This window comes from Lycorma delicatula, chromosome 1, assembly GCF_047948215.1.
Source record: "Lycorma delicatula isolate Av1 chromosome 1, ASM4794821v1, whole genome shotgun sequence".
NCBI lineage: Eukaryota > Metazoa > Arthropoda > Insecta > Hemiptera > Fulgoridae > Lycorma > Lycorma delicatula.
In genome coordinates, this window is record NC_134455.1 from 28,931,628 (window position 1) to 28,947,310 (window position 15,683).

At 36.1% G+C, this 15,683-nt stretch overlaps 1 protein-coding gene across 6 annotated transcripts in view; it reads left to right on the plus strand.

Annotated features, from left to right (window-relative positions):
• Marf (Mitochondrial assembly regulatory factor) overlaps window positions 1–15,683 on the plus strand; it is a 126,750-nt gene that overhangs the window by 81,628 nt on the left and 29,439 nt on the right. For all 6 annotated transcript variants that reach the window (XM_075382140.1, XM_075382178.1, XM_075382169.1 and 3 more), the window contains 2 exons: window positions 9,651–9,804; window positions 10,888–11,026. In XM_075382140.1, the coding sequence (XP_075238255.1) occupies window positions 9,651–9,804; window positions 10,888–11,026 (293 nt within the window). The remainder of the gene's footprint in view (window positions 1–9,650; window positions 9,805–10,887; window positions 11,027–15,683) is intronic.

Below are 15,683 nucleotides of genomic sequence, written 5' to 3' on the forward strand. Positions count from 1 at the left end.
TGAATGATTTTTTGGATACCCCTTATTCACAGCTACTCAACATACTTACGACCATTCTCCCATCCACAACCTGGGGGACATGTCCTGTTGCCCACAGTTAGGCCCCCAATCCTTAGGGCAGGGACTGTTTATCATTATTATTACTGGTAAATTTGACAATAATAATAATTTTAATTATTTATATATTTAAAAATTTTTTACCTCTAAGTTCTTATATTCGATTTGTTTCTTATTTTTAACTTTGCTTATGGAAGCACCAAAATGAAATGATGCAGAAACAGGTAAATATAATTTAATTTTATTAAAATATAATTCAAATTTACTTTATTCCATCTCTAAAAAATTATGGTTTTTCTCCCATTTATAATTAAGAACAAATAAACAGTTAGAAAGACGTTGAATTCTTACACTTGTGCAGCATCCATGTATCTTTTGTTTTTGTGTTTTCTATTCATGTAAATACTTGAAAAAATTAAGTGATATCAATTAATTTTTGATTATAAAAATTGAAATGATGTGTTTAAAAAGTTCGAAATTTTATTAAATAATCATTTAATTAATTAACTGAAGCTGTTTTTACACTAAACAATAACACTTTTCATAGATTTTCATCATTCATTGACACTTAAAAGTTGTGTAAAGATAATTATATACAAGGCATGTTTTAAAGCAAGTTTAGTTTTGAATTTTTCACCTATCTCTCTCTCTCTGTTGTAGATCTGTTTTCGGACAGGTTTTAATTAGGTGCTCTCCACTTCTCTTGGACCTGAGCGTCATCTTTCCAGATAGTTTCTTTTCAGGAACTTGCATATCTAGAGCATAATCCATTGGGATAATGCTCTAGATATAGGTATCCCTAGTCTAGATACCGACTACTTTACGGTATCTAAAGGTATCTACCTTTAGATACCGTAAAGGTATATAAATGTGGTGGTTTCCCTTTGCCTTTTGTATCCTATGCTGATGAACTTTTAGTTCATCCGCCTTTAGGAGTGGAATTGGTTTTTCCTGTGTATCTTCCAGTGCTTTGTATTTCCATCCTTGTCCCCTGGATCTCCATCGATCTGGGTCTTCCAAATTTCCTGAGCCTCCCTCCAACCCCAAACAAAATTTGGGGGGATAAATTTTTAGACCCTCAGACCCCACTCAAAAAAGAAAAAAAGAAAGTTGGTGGTTGAGAAAGGTCACAAAGAAATACTACTAGGTGAGTTAGAGGAAGATAAGATGGGGGCCTGTTACACGGTAGTAGCGGATACAGTGATGGGCAATAGGCAGATGGTGGAAGACCTTTACTGTGCTATTAAGAAAATAATGGGACTCAAATCGAAGGTGGTGTATAGTGTGACAAATTATTATTTGTATACACCACCTTCAGCTGCAGGAAAATATTGAGAGTATATGGCAGACGTTTGAATGACAAAGACATCAAGTTTTGTTAGTTAGGAGCGTTTGTGGCAAGTAGAACCCAAAGGTGAATAGAAAACTAGTAGTGAGGAATCTGGAGTGATAGTTTTGAAGGAGGAAGGCACTTTGTATGCAGAATTATTGAAGAAGGTGAAGCGAGGGGTGAACAAAGAGGAGCTGGGGGGGGGGGTGCTCTCCATGAAGAAAGGAAACGGAGAAGTCCTGCACATAAGAGTGAGAGGGCCGACTGATAAAATAAATGTGGTGCAACAGAAGGTGAGAACTAAGTTAGCGGGTGTAGCTGTTACCAGGGGTTTGTGGGGTAAACCAGTTCATGTAGTGATAAAAGATTTAGAATGGGATGTTAAAGAGGATGATATTTTGTCAGCAGTGAGGAATAGGATGGAGGTGAAGGATGTGGAGCTGAGGGTTGTGTCTATACGGTCCGCCTATGACAATACCAAGAGTGTCACAGTTATGTTGCCACAGTCAGAGGCTGCAAGGTTGGTTGAGGAAGGAAGGATGCAAGTTGGATGGGTTTCCTGTTGAGTTTCATTGAGGGAGTACAAGCCTAAATGCTAACCCACAAGGTTGGTCTAGTGGTGAACACATCTTCCCAAATCTATTGATTTGGAAGTCGAGAGTTCCAGCATTCTAGTCTCAGTAAAGTCAGTTATTTTTACATGGATTTGAATACTAGATTGTGGATACCGGTGTTCTTTGGTGGTTGGGTTTTAATTAACCACACATCTCAAGAATGGTCGAACTGAGACTGTACAAAACTACACTTCATTTTCACCCACACATACCATCCTCAGTCATCCTCTGAAGTATTATCTGAACTGTAATTACCAGAGGCTACAAACAGGAAAAAGAAAGAAAGACTAAATGCTGTTATTGACATGAATGGGGACATGTAACGGCTAGGTGTGTGGCCCCAGATAGGATGGGGCGTTGTTGTAATTGTGGTGGGACTGAACACAAGGCCAGTGAATGTAGGGCAAAAGCCAAATGTGTAAGATGTGTTGAGGAAGGGCACAGAGTTGGAGCCTGGAATTGTGCGGCAAAATGTGATTGTTAAGGTCCTGCAAATTAATACCAACAAGAGCTCGGCCTCGCTGGATACTGTTTTTGAGATGGCGTAGAGGGGCAAAGTAGATGTTTTGGTGGTAGCCAAACCTAACAGTACAAGGATGGAGAATGAGATGTGGTTCCTTGAGAATACGTACAATGCAGTTCTATATTGGTTGAACACTAATATTGCTATTATTAGGCAAGGAGTTGGCATGGAGGCATGTCTGGCTGGAGATGGCTGATATTGTTATATGCAGTGTTTATCTGTCGCCCAACTACTCATTTGAAGTGGTCCTTGATGATCTGAGTCAGCTGAGGCATGCAGTAAGAGCAGAAATGATTATATGCGGAGACTTTAATGCCAAAAATGTTTCATGAAGTGGTGGAGTCATCGACAGAAGGGGTCTGCTATTGAAGGAGGTAGTAGCGTGGTTGGGGCTCAGCTGTCTTAATGATGGTGAGCACCCAACTCTAATCAGAGCTAATGGAGTGTCATTTATAGATGTAGCATTTGTGATGCTGGGTTTGGTAAAAATTAGTAAGTTGGAGCCATCCTAGAGGAGGAAACCCTTAGTGACCATGAGGCGAAAGATTTTGAAGTGGGAACCTCGTGGCCGCAGGGCGTCCAGAAGAACTGAAAAATTGGGCTATAAAAAATTGTGTGCCAGATGGGTGCTAAAGGTGTTAACTGATGCATACAAGGAAAAATATCTTGTTGCAACACATGGATTTTTGCACAATTATGAAAATGAAAGTGATGAAATGTTTGACCACTTTGTTAATCACAATGAAACTTCTTATATATGAAACTTTTTGCATACTTTTAAATGTAGTCAAAGTAGCAGTCAATGCAATGGTGGCATTCATCATCTCCTAGACCGAAGAAGTCCAAACAAAAGCATTTGATAAAGAAGCTGATGATTGGTACTGTGTTTTTTATTAGATCAAAAAGGGTGTCTTGTTTGTTGTCAGATTTAGTGATTGGGGAACTAATCTGAATGCTGATATGTATTTTTAAATGTTAAACAATCTTAGAGTAGCTATTAAAAAAAAGACAGGTTTGTTTTGCATGACAATACCTGTTCACACACAGCAAATTACAGTGAGGTGATTGGAAAAATTCTGTAGAAAATCTTCAATCATCTATTCTGTAGCCTTGACTTAACTTCACCCTATACAGTGGCTTACATAACAAAGGTTTGACAGTAACTAATAATTGAAAAATGGCATTTTGCATGGTTGAAGTCACTGGTACTGGAATTAAGGAGGGAATGAAGAAGCAAGTAGAATACTATGAAAAATGTGGAAAAAAGTGGAAGGAACTATAGAAAAGTTGTAAATAAATGTAGTTTTACAAATAAAGTTTTTTCATATTTTTTATTTTTGTTTTTTTCAAAACTGATATTACACATTTTATATGTATGCAGTGTACATACTCTAGTATGATTAACAGAGAGCATGTTGTTAAATAGATAGATAAAAAAGAAAAGCTGAGGTCTAGTTTTTCATAACAGGAGATAATTTCATTAATTAACTAGAACTTGACGTGACATATTTGGGTTAGTAAAGTATTTGCTTTCTGAGATAATTATAAATATGAATTAATTTTTCTGGTAGATTAAATTTTTTTTAGTTAAGGCCTTATTTAATTATGGCAACAGACTATAATTTTTGTATTTAACACTCTTGAATCACACTGTAAAGGTAAGAAATTTAATGATTTAAGAAATCTTTGGAATCTCTGAAACTTATACAGAGTGTTCAAAAAGTGACACAACTTTATGGGAAAATGAGAAAGTTAGAATAGTAGATGAAAATGGCCTCCTTTATGTGATTCATATAGTTGAATATGATGTTGCATGCTCTTAAACACATGTTGCGTTACATTTATTGAGGAATTGTAGTGACACATTTTTCAATTTCACCTCCAATTTGGGCATGCGTGTAACTTCTTGTTTACCTTCTTTACATACAACTTCACTGTCTTCCACTCATTGAGTCCTTTCATCATACACTCTGTGTTTCTTCTGGCTGAAACATGGTCTCGACATCAAGGGCAGCTAGCATTTCTTAATGTTCTCTCCCAAAGCATGGGCAACAAAAGTACACATGAGAGGGGGTTTCTTCTGCATATTCAGGACATAGATCCGAAAAATCTTGACAGAATCTGAACAAACATGATCTGTAGCCTCCATGGCCCATCAGGAACTGTGTTAAACTGTATCCTAACAAGCCATTTCTTGTACACCAGCTCCTGATGTCTGTGATTAAGCAGTACGTCCATTGTCCCTTTGTTCCTCTGTCCCAACGCTCTTGCCAGATTTCCATCAGCTCTTCTGTTAATCGCCTTATTTCCACGGAGCAAAGGTCCCTGTTCTCGTAGTCTTTTTTTTTGCATGATCATCAAATCTATAGGCATAAGCCCCACCTGGGCTTTGGCCACTTCCTTGGAGACTGTGTGACATGTGGATATTATTCTTAAACAGCCTCATCTATGCAATTTGCCTATGTATTTGGCATATTCAATCACACTGGCAACCTCCTCCACAATTGTGAGGCCCCTTTGTAATTGGGAAGGAAACCAGCTATCAGCCTCATAGACCTCTCCACCTTACATGCAGCCTGTATAGCCTGGGCTCCAAACCTCAACCTTGCATCCACCCAAAGACCAAGATATTTTATCGCCTTGAGATGATTCCTCTGTTTTCAAGTGTGAACTTCAACACCTGTCTCTTTTTCACAAAGGATATCGCCACCGCCTCTGTCTTCTCTGGGGTCAGTGTAAGCCCAGCTCTAGTCATCCAATCTTTAATCACTTGGTAGGAGTCTCGTATCTTATCAGTGGTGTTCTGTCTAGTGACCGCCTCCACTAGTAAAGCGATATAGCCTACCAACATAACGTCCGGCAGGAGGATAACTCAAAAAACCTCATTGTATGCCAAATTCCAAAGGATCGATCCAAGAACCGACCCTTGTAGCACTCTGCTATGTAGGCTTCTCTCAACTTGTTTGTCTTGCAGTTGGCACACCAACTTGCATCTCGTTAGATATGATTGTACCATCTTGCATTGATGTGAAGGAACCCGATGCTGTTCTAGAGACCTCATTATGGCAACGTGAGAAATGCAATTGAATGTGTTTCTGACATCCAAGAGGTAACAAGGACATACATTCTCTCTACCAGTTACGCATCGTGGACCTTCTCACTGCATCACAAACTGTAGCTACAGCGTCCAGACCTCCCCTTTCAGAAGCCATACTGACTTGGAGAACGCCCACCCACTTCTTCCACAGCCTTGGTTACCCTGTGCTGGAGCATATGCTCCAGCATCTTGGCAAGCACATCTATCATAGCCAGCAGCCGATATGAGGAGGGAAGTGCTGGATCCCTCCCTGGTTTAATTGCAAGCACCAGCTTCTGGCATCTCCGACTCTTGGGGAAGACTCCCTCTATAAGACAGGTATTGTAGACATCAAGGAAGATCTCTGGCTTCACCCACACCGCCACCTTTATCACCATATTCAGCAACAGGTCCAGGCCTGGTGCCTTCTTCAGAGGCATGCGCATTGCTGCATCCATTAATTCACTTTGTGTAAAGGGGTGGAGGCTCATCATCACCCCTTTCATCTGCAGTAAACCTTCTCAGCAAGGGAACAGTCAGTCTATTATACCTTGAACTTCCCAGTCATCCTTTGTAATGGGGACTCTGGGTCTCAGTATTCTTACCAGGATGCTATATGGCCACCCCCACAGATCTGATTTAACTTCTGTAATTAACTTCTTCCAAGCAGTTCGCTTTGCCTCCTGAATGCATTTGACTAAGTCCTTCTTGGCTTCCTTATGTCGGGCTGCACGTACGTCTCTCAGGGATGGGAGGTGAGCCCTTGCCTTATGACACTCATCTCTTTTGTGCCACCTCACTGTCCACCAATATATGGGAGGTTGCCCATTTCTATTATATCTCTGAGGGAGACTTCCAGATGCCACCACAAGAAAGTCTACCAGGCGGCGCACCTTATCCTCTGCAGTAATAGCTTTGCAGACTCCACTTAAATCCAGTGCCACTGCAAAAGCACCAGGGTCGAGGTCCTTGGTGCTCCAGTCCATAAATGTGGATGACGTTTGCTGCTATATCCTTCCTCTATTAGCGTAGTGATAACCGGCTGATGGTCACTCCCTGAGAACCTCCCACACCCACCAGTTCCTAATGTGTGAGGCCAGTTCCGAACTGACAAATATTATCATAGACCCTGTTGCAACCCTCCTGAATGTAAAGATATGCTACCCTCATTCAAACAAACAAGGTTTATTGCTCCTACTGCCACTGTAAGTAGCCTCCCACATATGTCTGTCCTAATGGGTCCCCCAATCTATGGACCACAAATTAAAATCACCCGCCAGAAAACAGGGCGATGCAATGGTAGATTATCCGCAATGGAGTCCAATGTTTCCTCAAATCATTCTACCACTATGTTGGGTGATATATAACATGAGTATAAATAAATATCTCCGATCTTCACCGTAATAAAGCTCCTACCCAAATGTATATCTTGGGCAGGTGTATGCTTACATAGCCAGATGACAGAGCCTCTATCCCTCGACAGCAGCCATTCCGGACAGGAATGGATAACGCATGGCTCTGAGACAAGCACAGCCTCTGCACCCATCTCCGAGGAGTACTCAGTCAGTAAATTGTGGGCCAACGTAGCATGATTCATATTTATCTGTATTATCTTCATTTCCAAGTCGTGGTTTGGCTAGTCCTCTCCTGGCTTTCCCTAGTTTTCTCCTTTTCTACCTCTTTTCTCTAGGCCATGTAGTCAAACCCATTTGGTGCCCTTCCATACCACAGGTCAACTACCTAGGTGCCTGTTTACAATCAGTAGCTCCACAATTAAAGCAGGCACTTGACCTGTCCTTGCCCTGATACCTGCTGGATGTATGTCCCATCTCAAAGCATTTATAACAAAGCAGAGGCTGCTCTATTATGTCAGTCCTACATGGTAGTAAACCAATCTTGACTTGAGCCCTCTTAATTGAGCAGCCAGAGTCGCCGACAGTTGACAGACCACAAGTCTGGTCTCACCATATCCAGGTCTCAACATGATTCTCAGGCCATCAGGCAGATCTGGGTCGACTACCTCCTGGAGTCCCCTAGCTATCTCCTCAGTCTCAATGCTGATCTCAAGATCTCATATGCAGGGTAGCCTCTTTTGATCTTGAGTGCATCGTCCCCTCTTTTATTGCTGAGGCAACCATTTGTTTAAAAGTCCCAGCATTCTTCTTATCTTTCTCTATCTTTATTTCCATATGATCGCTGGAATTTTGTATGGAAAGAACTTCTATAGTGTCAAGATCCATGACTTCGGATCTCACAGTCTTCAAAAAATTTGTGTATGTTACAGTGGTCTTAACAATGAGCGTCTCCGTCTTGTGTGTGGGCTCAGTCAACGGCTTGCTCCTCCAGATTGAGGGAGATCTACCACCAGGAACTATCGGGTAGTATTTCTGACTGGTTCTTCTCCCCTCGAATTCTAATATTTTTTGGACATATTCCGTGGTCTCAGTTCCATAAATTTCTGCTTAAATGGCATTAAGGTTCCCACCATTATTTCTTTTAATTTTACTAAATACTTCAACCAACACATGAGCAAGGTCATCACCATTCCTGGAATCCACATATCCCATGTGTAATGCGTTCTTAATTGGTGCACCTTCTGTCTCTTCACCTATTATTTTCACCTCCATGGCAGCTGACACTACGTTTCCTGCTTTAGACCTTAAGGCATTCACCGTCCATGCAGCTTGTGGATGCCTCCTCACAAGGTTATCAATAAGTTACCTTCTGTGATATGTTTAACATGTATTACTGTGACTACATTCGTCACACAGTCTCTCCTATCTCACAACCCAGTGAATGTATTATGGTAAGCCCTTCTAGGCCGGCTTCTTTTGATAAAGTTTATCATGTCCTCTTGTGCAAGATCTTTGTCTAGACTATCCATTATCAGGCATCCAGTGTCTACAACCATTTCAGTGGCCACCTCTGTTGTTGGGGTCTTCCGCATGCAGCCAGCAGAGCTGATTATTCTTTGCAGATCCTTAACTGTGATAGTGATATTCTCTAAATACTTGTTGGCAAACATAATACAGCAAATTTATTTTTTTATTAATGAATTGATTAAAATGTAGCTGTAATTAATAATGACTTACTGAGACACAACATACTATGACATAACATTTAGTATGACAGTCATACTAAATAAGCGTCACTATTAAAATTTAATGCACTCGACTGGACAAAAAAAAGACATGTGTATGTACATACCTTCTACCCATCCTGTAACTTAGGCCTACATTTTATACATTTATTAAATTTTTTTAAATATGCTTGAGTGCCTATTGTTGAAAGATACAGCTAATATAGGATCTATTAATTCATAAGAATGACTGTGAAGAGATTTACAAAATCAGCTAAACGTTAATACAAATAAGAAGCTTTTATATAAAACTGTTGTGTGAAGTCACAATTTCATTGCTGTCTTTAGAAAAAACCACCATCCAAATTTCAGTCTAAAAAGTTTAGTACTATTCAAATTCTGTGTTTTTTAAAATCAGTAACTGTCAGTAATCATACAAATTAAAATTTATGTTACTTGATAAACAGGATATAAATATTAAAATAGATCAGACATTTTTAAACATAAAAAAAAGTGAAGCAAGTGAATTTGAAACTTGAGAAATATTAAAATAAATTTTTTCCTACTTGAACTATTAATAAATTAATGTAAAAGGGAATATTAATTTTCACACATAATATAGTTTTTGTGCACAGGATTATAATGTTAAATAAATTCAAATCTAAGGAAAAAAATTTTCCTAAAAGATAAATTGCCAAAGAATGAAAAGTAGCTGTAATGTTAAAAGAGGAGAGAATAGATCTTAAACCATATTAAGGGGTAAAAATATGACAGATGAAAAGTTGATAAGTCAGATGATTAGTCCTGCACCCTTAGAAAACTAAACAACTATTTTTTAACAAATCACTCTTTTATTCTTACTTATATTATTGAACAGCATAATCCAATTTTATATTTTTTAGAATTATATATCTGTTATTTCAAAAATAATTTTTATGGTTTTAATCGTTTTTTTCATATTCTTTTGTTAGGTCAGAGGACAGCATACAGAAAGAGCAGCTGATTTTTTGGTTAAGGAATTAAAAGTATGTAGCACAAAAGAAGCTTCTGAGAGAATTTTCTTTATATCTGCTAAAGAAGTTTTACAAGCAAGACTTCAAGAACAAAAAGGATTACCTGCTCACAGTAATGAATTACACAATTTATTCTGTATATTTGAGAGTTAACATAAATAATCTCTATCAACAGAGAATCCTGATTATTAATTTGCTTTTTCTAATAAATGTAATGTCATCAGCTTAGACCTAAAAGTTTGTTCTAAGCTGCGTTTTTACTGCTTTGTTTTTTATTTTCCTCTGGTACTGTGTCAGAATTCATTTTGTTTTCTTATTGAGATAGTTTTGTAAACTGCCCACTGGTTAAGCTGAATCTTTGTTTTAAAAATTCTTCACTTCCCTTGGTGAACACCATCTTTGTCTATAGACATCAATTTTTTGTACAGTACATAAAGTAAATTTATATTTTATCCTGTAGAATTTCATCATACTTTTGATAATGTACTTCCAATTTTATATTTAAATTAGAACTATTAAAGAATTTTTGTTCCTTGTTGTTTGATCAATCACTATAACATATACGGCCTTGTATTTTCCTTATTGTAAACTTATGTATAGAGTATAGATCGTAGTTTTCTAATATTCAATAATAATAGTAGTAGTAGTAGTAGTAGTAGTAGTAGTAGTAGTAGTAGTAGTAGTAATAATAATAATAATAATAATAATAATGATGCAATAATTCTAATACCTTTCTTATATGAATCCCTATTTTATTTTATTTATTTATTTTTTTTTTAAATCATTGTAATTGAATAGTTATGTGGTTAAATAAATTTACAATTTTTTTATAAGAACTTTAGTTATTGATTTCTTATGATTTCTCATATGTTTCATAAATATAATTTATAGTATTTTCCAAATGTAGGTTTCTAATTTAAATGATTAATAGCTGAGATTCCAGGTCTTCTCCTAGTTAAAAAAATAATGTTGAGAAAATTAAAAAAAATTTTATCATCATGCTGACGACAGTTCATTTCATTATTTTTGAGTGCAGGCAAGTAGATAAACATTGATCTCTCCTTTTGCAAATCTGTTTAGACAATTGCTGTTTTAAAGGAATGATCTGATATTGTTAACATTGAGTTATTGTTCCAATTTAATACTAGCATTTCCTATTTTTATTTGAGTAATGAAATTTTGTGATCTTTTTCAGGTGGAGCTCTAGCTGAGGGATTTCCAAATCGCTATTTTGAATTTCAAGATTTTGAAAGAAAATTTGAAGAATGTATTTCAAAATCTGCTGTTAGAACTAAATTTGAACAGCATTCACAAAGAGGGAAACTTATTGCAATGTAAGGATTATCTAATATGAGTATAATTCTTATTTGGGAAGATATCTAGAGGCTTTTTTCTGATCTTTTGTGTATATGTTTTTGAGTATGTTGTGCACTATTAAAATAGTATGAATGCATATTCATAACTAAAACTATTTAATCAGTATTTGTGTCTGGCCATTTGACTTTTTATATTATACACAGTAGGTCTGAAAAGTTCCTGAACAAATTTTTGTAGTCGATACATCTCTCGGACAACCATGAGTATGTGTACAAAATTTCATCACATTTTGTCACTCCAGTCTCGAGTTATATTCAGCTGTGTATGTTGTGTTCATGTGACCTTGTGTGAGCTTGCAACGTGAAACAGAGATCGCGATAAAATTTTGTGATCGACTTCAAAAATCTTTTGTTGAAACTTATTCTATTATACACCAAGCATTCGGTGATGAAGCTGCATCTAGTACAACAACATACATGTGGTGGAAATGGTTTAAAGACTGTAGAGATTCGTTGGATGACGACGAATGAAGCAGGAGGCCGTCAACAGCTGTTCACAACGAAAATGTTGCGAAAGTGTGCATACCTCTGCTCAAACAACCTCATCTCACCCTTCGGGCCGTAGCAGAAGAGCTAAACATCAGTAAAAACTCAGTATGTACAATTCTAACACAAAAAATGAACCGCCAAAAGGTGTGCTCTCGTTTCACTCCACACTTCTTGACTGAAGAACAGAAATTGGGTGCATCTTTCTGGCACCCAAGACTTCGTTGAAACTGCTGATAGCGACCCAAATTTTTTGCAAACTATTGTAACTGGGGATGAAAGCTGGTGCTTCATGTATGATCCGCAAACGAAGCATCAATCTGCTGCTTGGTTGAGTCCTGGAGCACAAAGACCAACAAAAGTCAGGCAGCAAAAATCAACACTGAAAATGATGATGTTGATTGCATTCAGAGGACCTTATTCATCATGAATTTGACCCAATTGGTCAAACTGCGAATTCTAAATTCTATTTGGAAGTAATGAAATACCTGATGCATAGCATTCGTCGAATCTGGCCCGAGTACCAGGATTCAGGCAGTTGGACTCTCTTGCATGACAATGCCCTGGCACACATGGCAACACTTTTAACATGTTATTACGCTGCAAATCAAATCACTATCTTATTCCACCCACCCTATTCACTCAACTTGGTTCCAGCAGACTATTTTCTGTTCCTGAATCTCAAGTTGAAGATGAATGGCTGCTTTTTCGACGACATTCTGGCTGCCAAAGGGCTTCCACCAAGCAGTTGAAGGTGATCGCACAAAGTGATTTTTCCTGAGTGTTTGACGGGCTCTACCGGCGCTGCAACAAGTGTATAACTAGAGAAGGGGTTCTATGTAGAGGGCTGATGTGAATAATTTTGTTTATCTTTAAATCTGTATTTTTATTTAATTTAGGTCGGCAACTTTTCAGACATACTGTGTAATCACTAAATTGTTTATCTGATAATAAAATGTTCCATAAAACATATTTTTAAAAAAAATGTTGATTTTGAAGTAAATCTAAATCAAGAATATCTAGTTTAAAGTAAAATATTAGTAGATGTGAAATGTCTCTTTCTCTCTGGTTAATGTTAAAAGGCTTTAATTTCTGTTTGGTTGAAGAGTATTGGTTGAAGAAAAATCATGTTTGTTTTGGTCACATTTGAAGACCAAATAAGTATGATGTTTTTTTGTCAAAGTTTAAGACTATATATGACTAACAGCGTCTTTTCTAAATGTATTTTTCTACAGAAACTATTTAATTATATTTAATTAGTTATTGATTGTATTAATTTTTAATACAAAAATGGACTTCACTTTGTTTCTAAAGGTAAGATTTGTTTATAGTTTTGAAAAATATGTTAAAGCAAAATTATAAATTGTTGATAATCTGTGAACTTATACTAATTTTCAATAGCCACTGAAATCTACATTAACAAGTTTTATTTTATTTTTAGCAGAACATAATTCAGTGGATTAACTTTTCAGCAGTTACATTGTTCAAATTCGGTAACAGGATTAAGTGGTTTATTATGAATTTTTAAGTACTATTTGATATATACAAGATGCATTCGAAAAGTAACGAGAATTTTTGTTTTTTTGAAAGAATTTTATTTATTTGACTACATTAATGTTATCCCCTTCAAAATAGTCCCAATTAGATATTATACACTTATGCCAGCGGCTTTTCCAATCTCTGAAACACTTCTGGACTTGATTTTTAGAAGTGTTTAGTGTTAGTGTTTAGCTCTTTCAGCTATTCGATCTTATTCTCATCTATGTTTGTAAAACCATGGCTCTTTAAGGTTCTCTTTATTTTTTGGAATAGAAAAATGTCATTCGGGGCCATGTCTGGTGAATATGGCAGCTGGGGTAACATTACAGTGTTGCTTTTGGTAAAAAATTGACGAACAAGCAATGAAGTGTGAGGAGGCACATTATCGTGATGCAAAAGCCATGAATTGTTTTGCCACAAATCTGGACTTTTTTGGTTACTTCATGCAAACTGCATTGAACTTGTAGATAATACTCCTTATTGATCATCTGACCTTGTGGCAAAAACTCATATGCACTGTGTCATTAAAATTGAAGAACATGGTGAGCATAACCTTCACATTCGACTGTATTGTCGAGCTTTTTTCGGTCTTGGTTATCCAGAATGCCTCTATTGGGACGATTAAGTCTTAGTTTTGACATCACATCCATAAACCCATGTTTCATCACCTGTTTTGACACATTTCATTAGTTCTGCATTGTTGTTAACTTCATTTAGCGACTCCTGAGCAACTTTTATTCACTGCTGGTTTTGTTTGAAATTCAACAATTTTGGAACAAATTTTGCTGTCACACGTTTCATACCCAGAACATCTGAAAACATTTCGTGGCTTGAACCAATTGATATCCCAACGTCATCAGCGACTTCTCTGATTGTGATTCAGCAATCATTCATAATCATTTCTTTCACTTTTTCCATCGGTTGTTGATGTGCTGGGGCATCCGGGGCGCTCATCATCTTAAATGTATTCACGACTTTCTTGTAAACACTTATACCACTCGTAAACCCTTGCTTTACTCGTAGCAGACTCGCCAAAAGCAATTTTTAATATTTTTACACTTTATTCCATTCTTATAGCAAAATTTAATAAAAATTCTCTGACCCATTGTTTATACAATTAAAAAAAATCGCCGATCATATCAAAACACATGTTATCCTTTTGACAGCTGTCAACAGACTAAACATCCAATATGGCTAAAAATGTACAGATACTTTTCGGACATGCTTACCAATACAGGAACAAAAAAATCCTGAGAATCGAACTAATACAACCCATGAAATTTCAAAATTCTTGTTACTTTTTGAACACACCTTGTCCATAATTAATATACTTAATTAATATACTAAATTTTTTGTAAAAATTTGATCAGCTGTCTCTCATTATAAAAATCACCTATCTTATTATGTGTTCTATGTGATTGATTTCAAATCAGTAATTGTGTATATATACCATTTAAAAGTAAATAATAATAATAGTAATGCATTTGTTTGCCTTAAATTAAGTGCTACTTAACATATTAAAGAGTTTGAATGTTGAAACAACAGCTGCAAAATATTTACTCTTTTACTTCAGTGTTAAGAAGCAAAGAATCTTCTCCTTGCCTCTTTGTTTACATAGGGATTCTGCACCTCTTTATGTTTGCAAGTGTTAAATTAACTCAGTGTAATTCACCCTCAGCATTGATTCCTAACAACATTGACAATGTGCATGTTTTATTTGTGAGGATTTTGTTTTGTGAGAATGAGTTTCACTTTATATGCTTTTCTTTTATGAAACAATTTTGTCATGAACTTGTGCCTGGATTTTATGTATTTTTTTATTTAATTCAGTGTGATGTAGTTTTTTGTTATATTCTTTATTTATTTTTGTAAGGATGAAATAATGAGTGTTGTTATATCTGTAAAGATAATAACAAAATAATGAGCTCTATGTAAAGATATATGGAGTTCAGCTAAAATATTGTCAAGTATCAATAACTTCAGATTATTTTTGTAATGGCCTGTTAGTATTAAACTGAATCTGAATTTATAAACAAATTATGACATTGTTCTTATTTCACTTCAGTTTATCATATTTTTGTTATCACAATTAAACATCTTATATTATTGAGTGATTACAATGTTTTCTGTGATTTGTTATGTAACCCAAGATATTCCCGGGAAAGATCTATAGAAATCATCTATGTGTAATGCTATTTTAAAACTAAAAAGAAATTGCAATTATATAAAAGTCTTGTGAATCTCAATCTTTAAAGAGGGGTTTTATTTAAAATCTTTCATCAGTGAATATAAGAACTCATTAGAAATATGTTAGCTGGGGAGTTATCATTTAGTTAGGTTACAAATTTTGAAAAACGCAGCAAGATTTGAACCAGGCACTTTTGAATTAAAAATCTATTGCTCTATCACTGAATTATCTTAACAATTTTCTAATGCTTTGTAGTATGTACATAAGTTGATTAACAATTTGAAAATAAAATCATTAGTTACTGATAAAATAAATAATCTGTTTAAATGTATAAGAAAGAATGATTTTCATTTGAAGAGACTAATGAAGTTTTAGTCATACTTAGTGAAATAGTTTTACTAA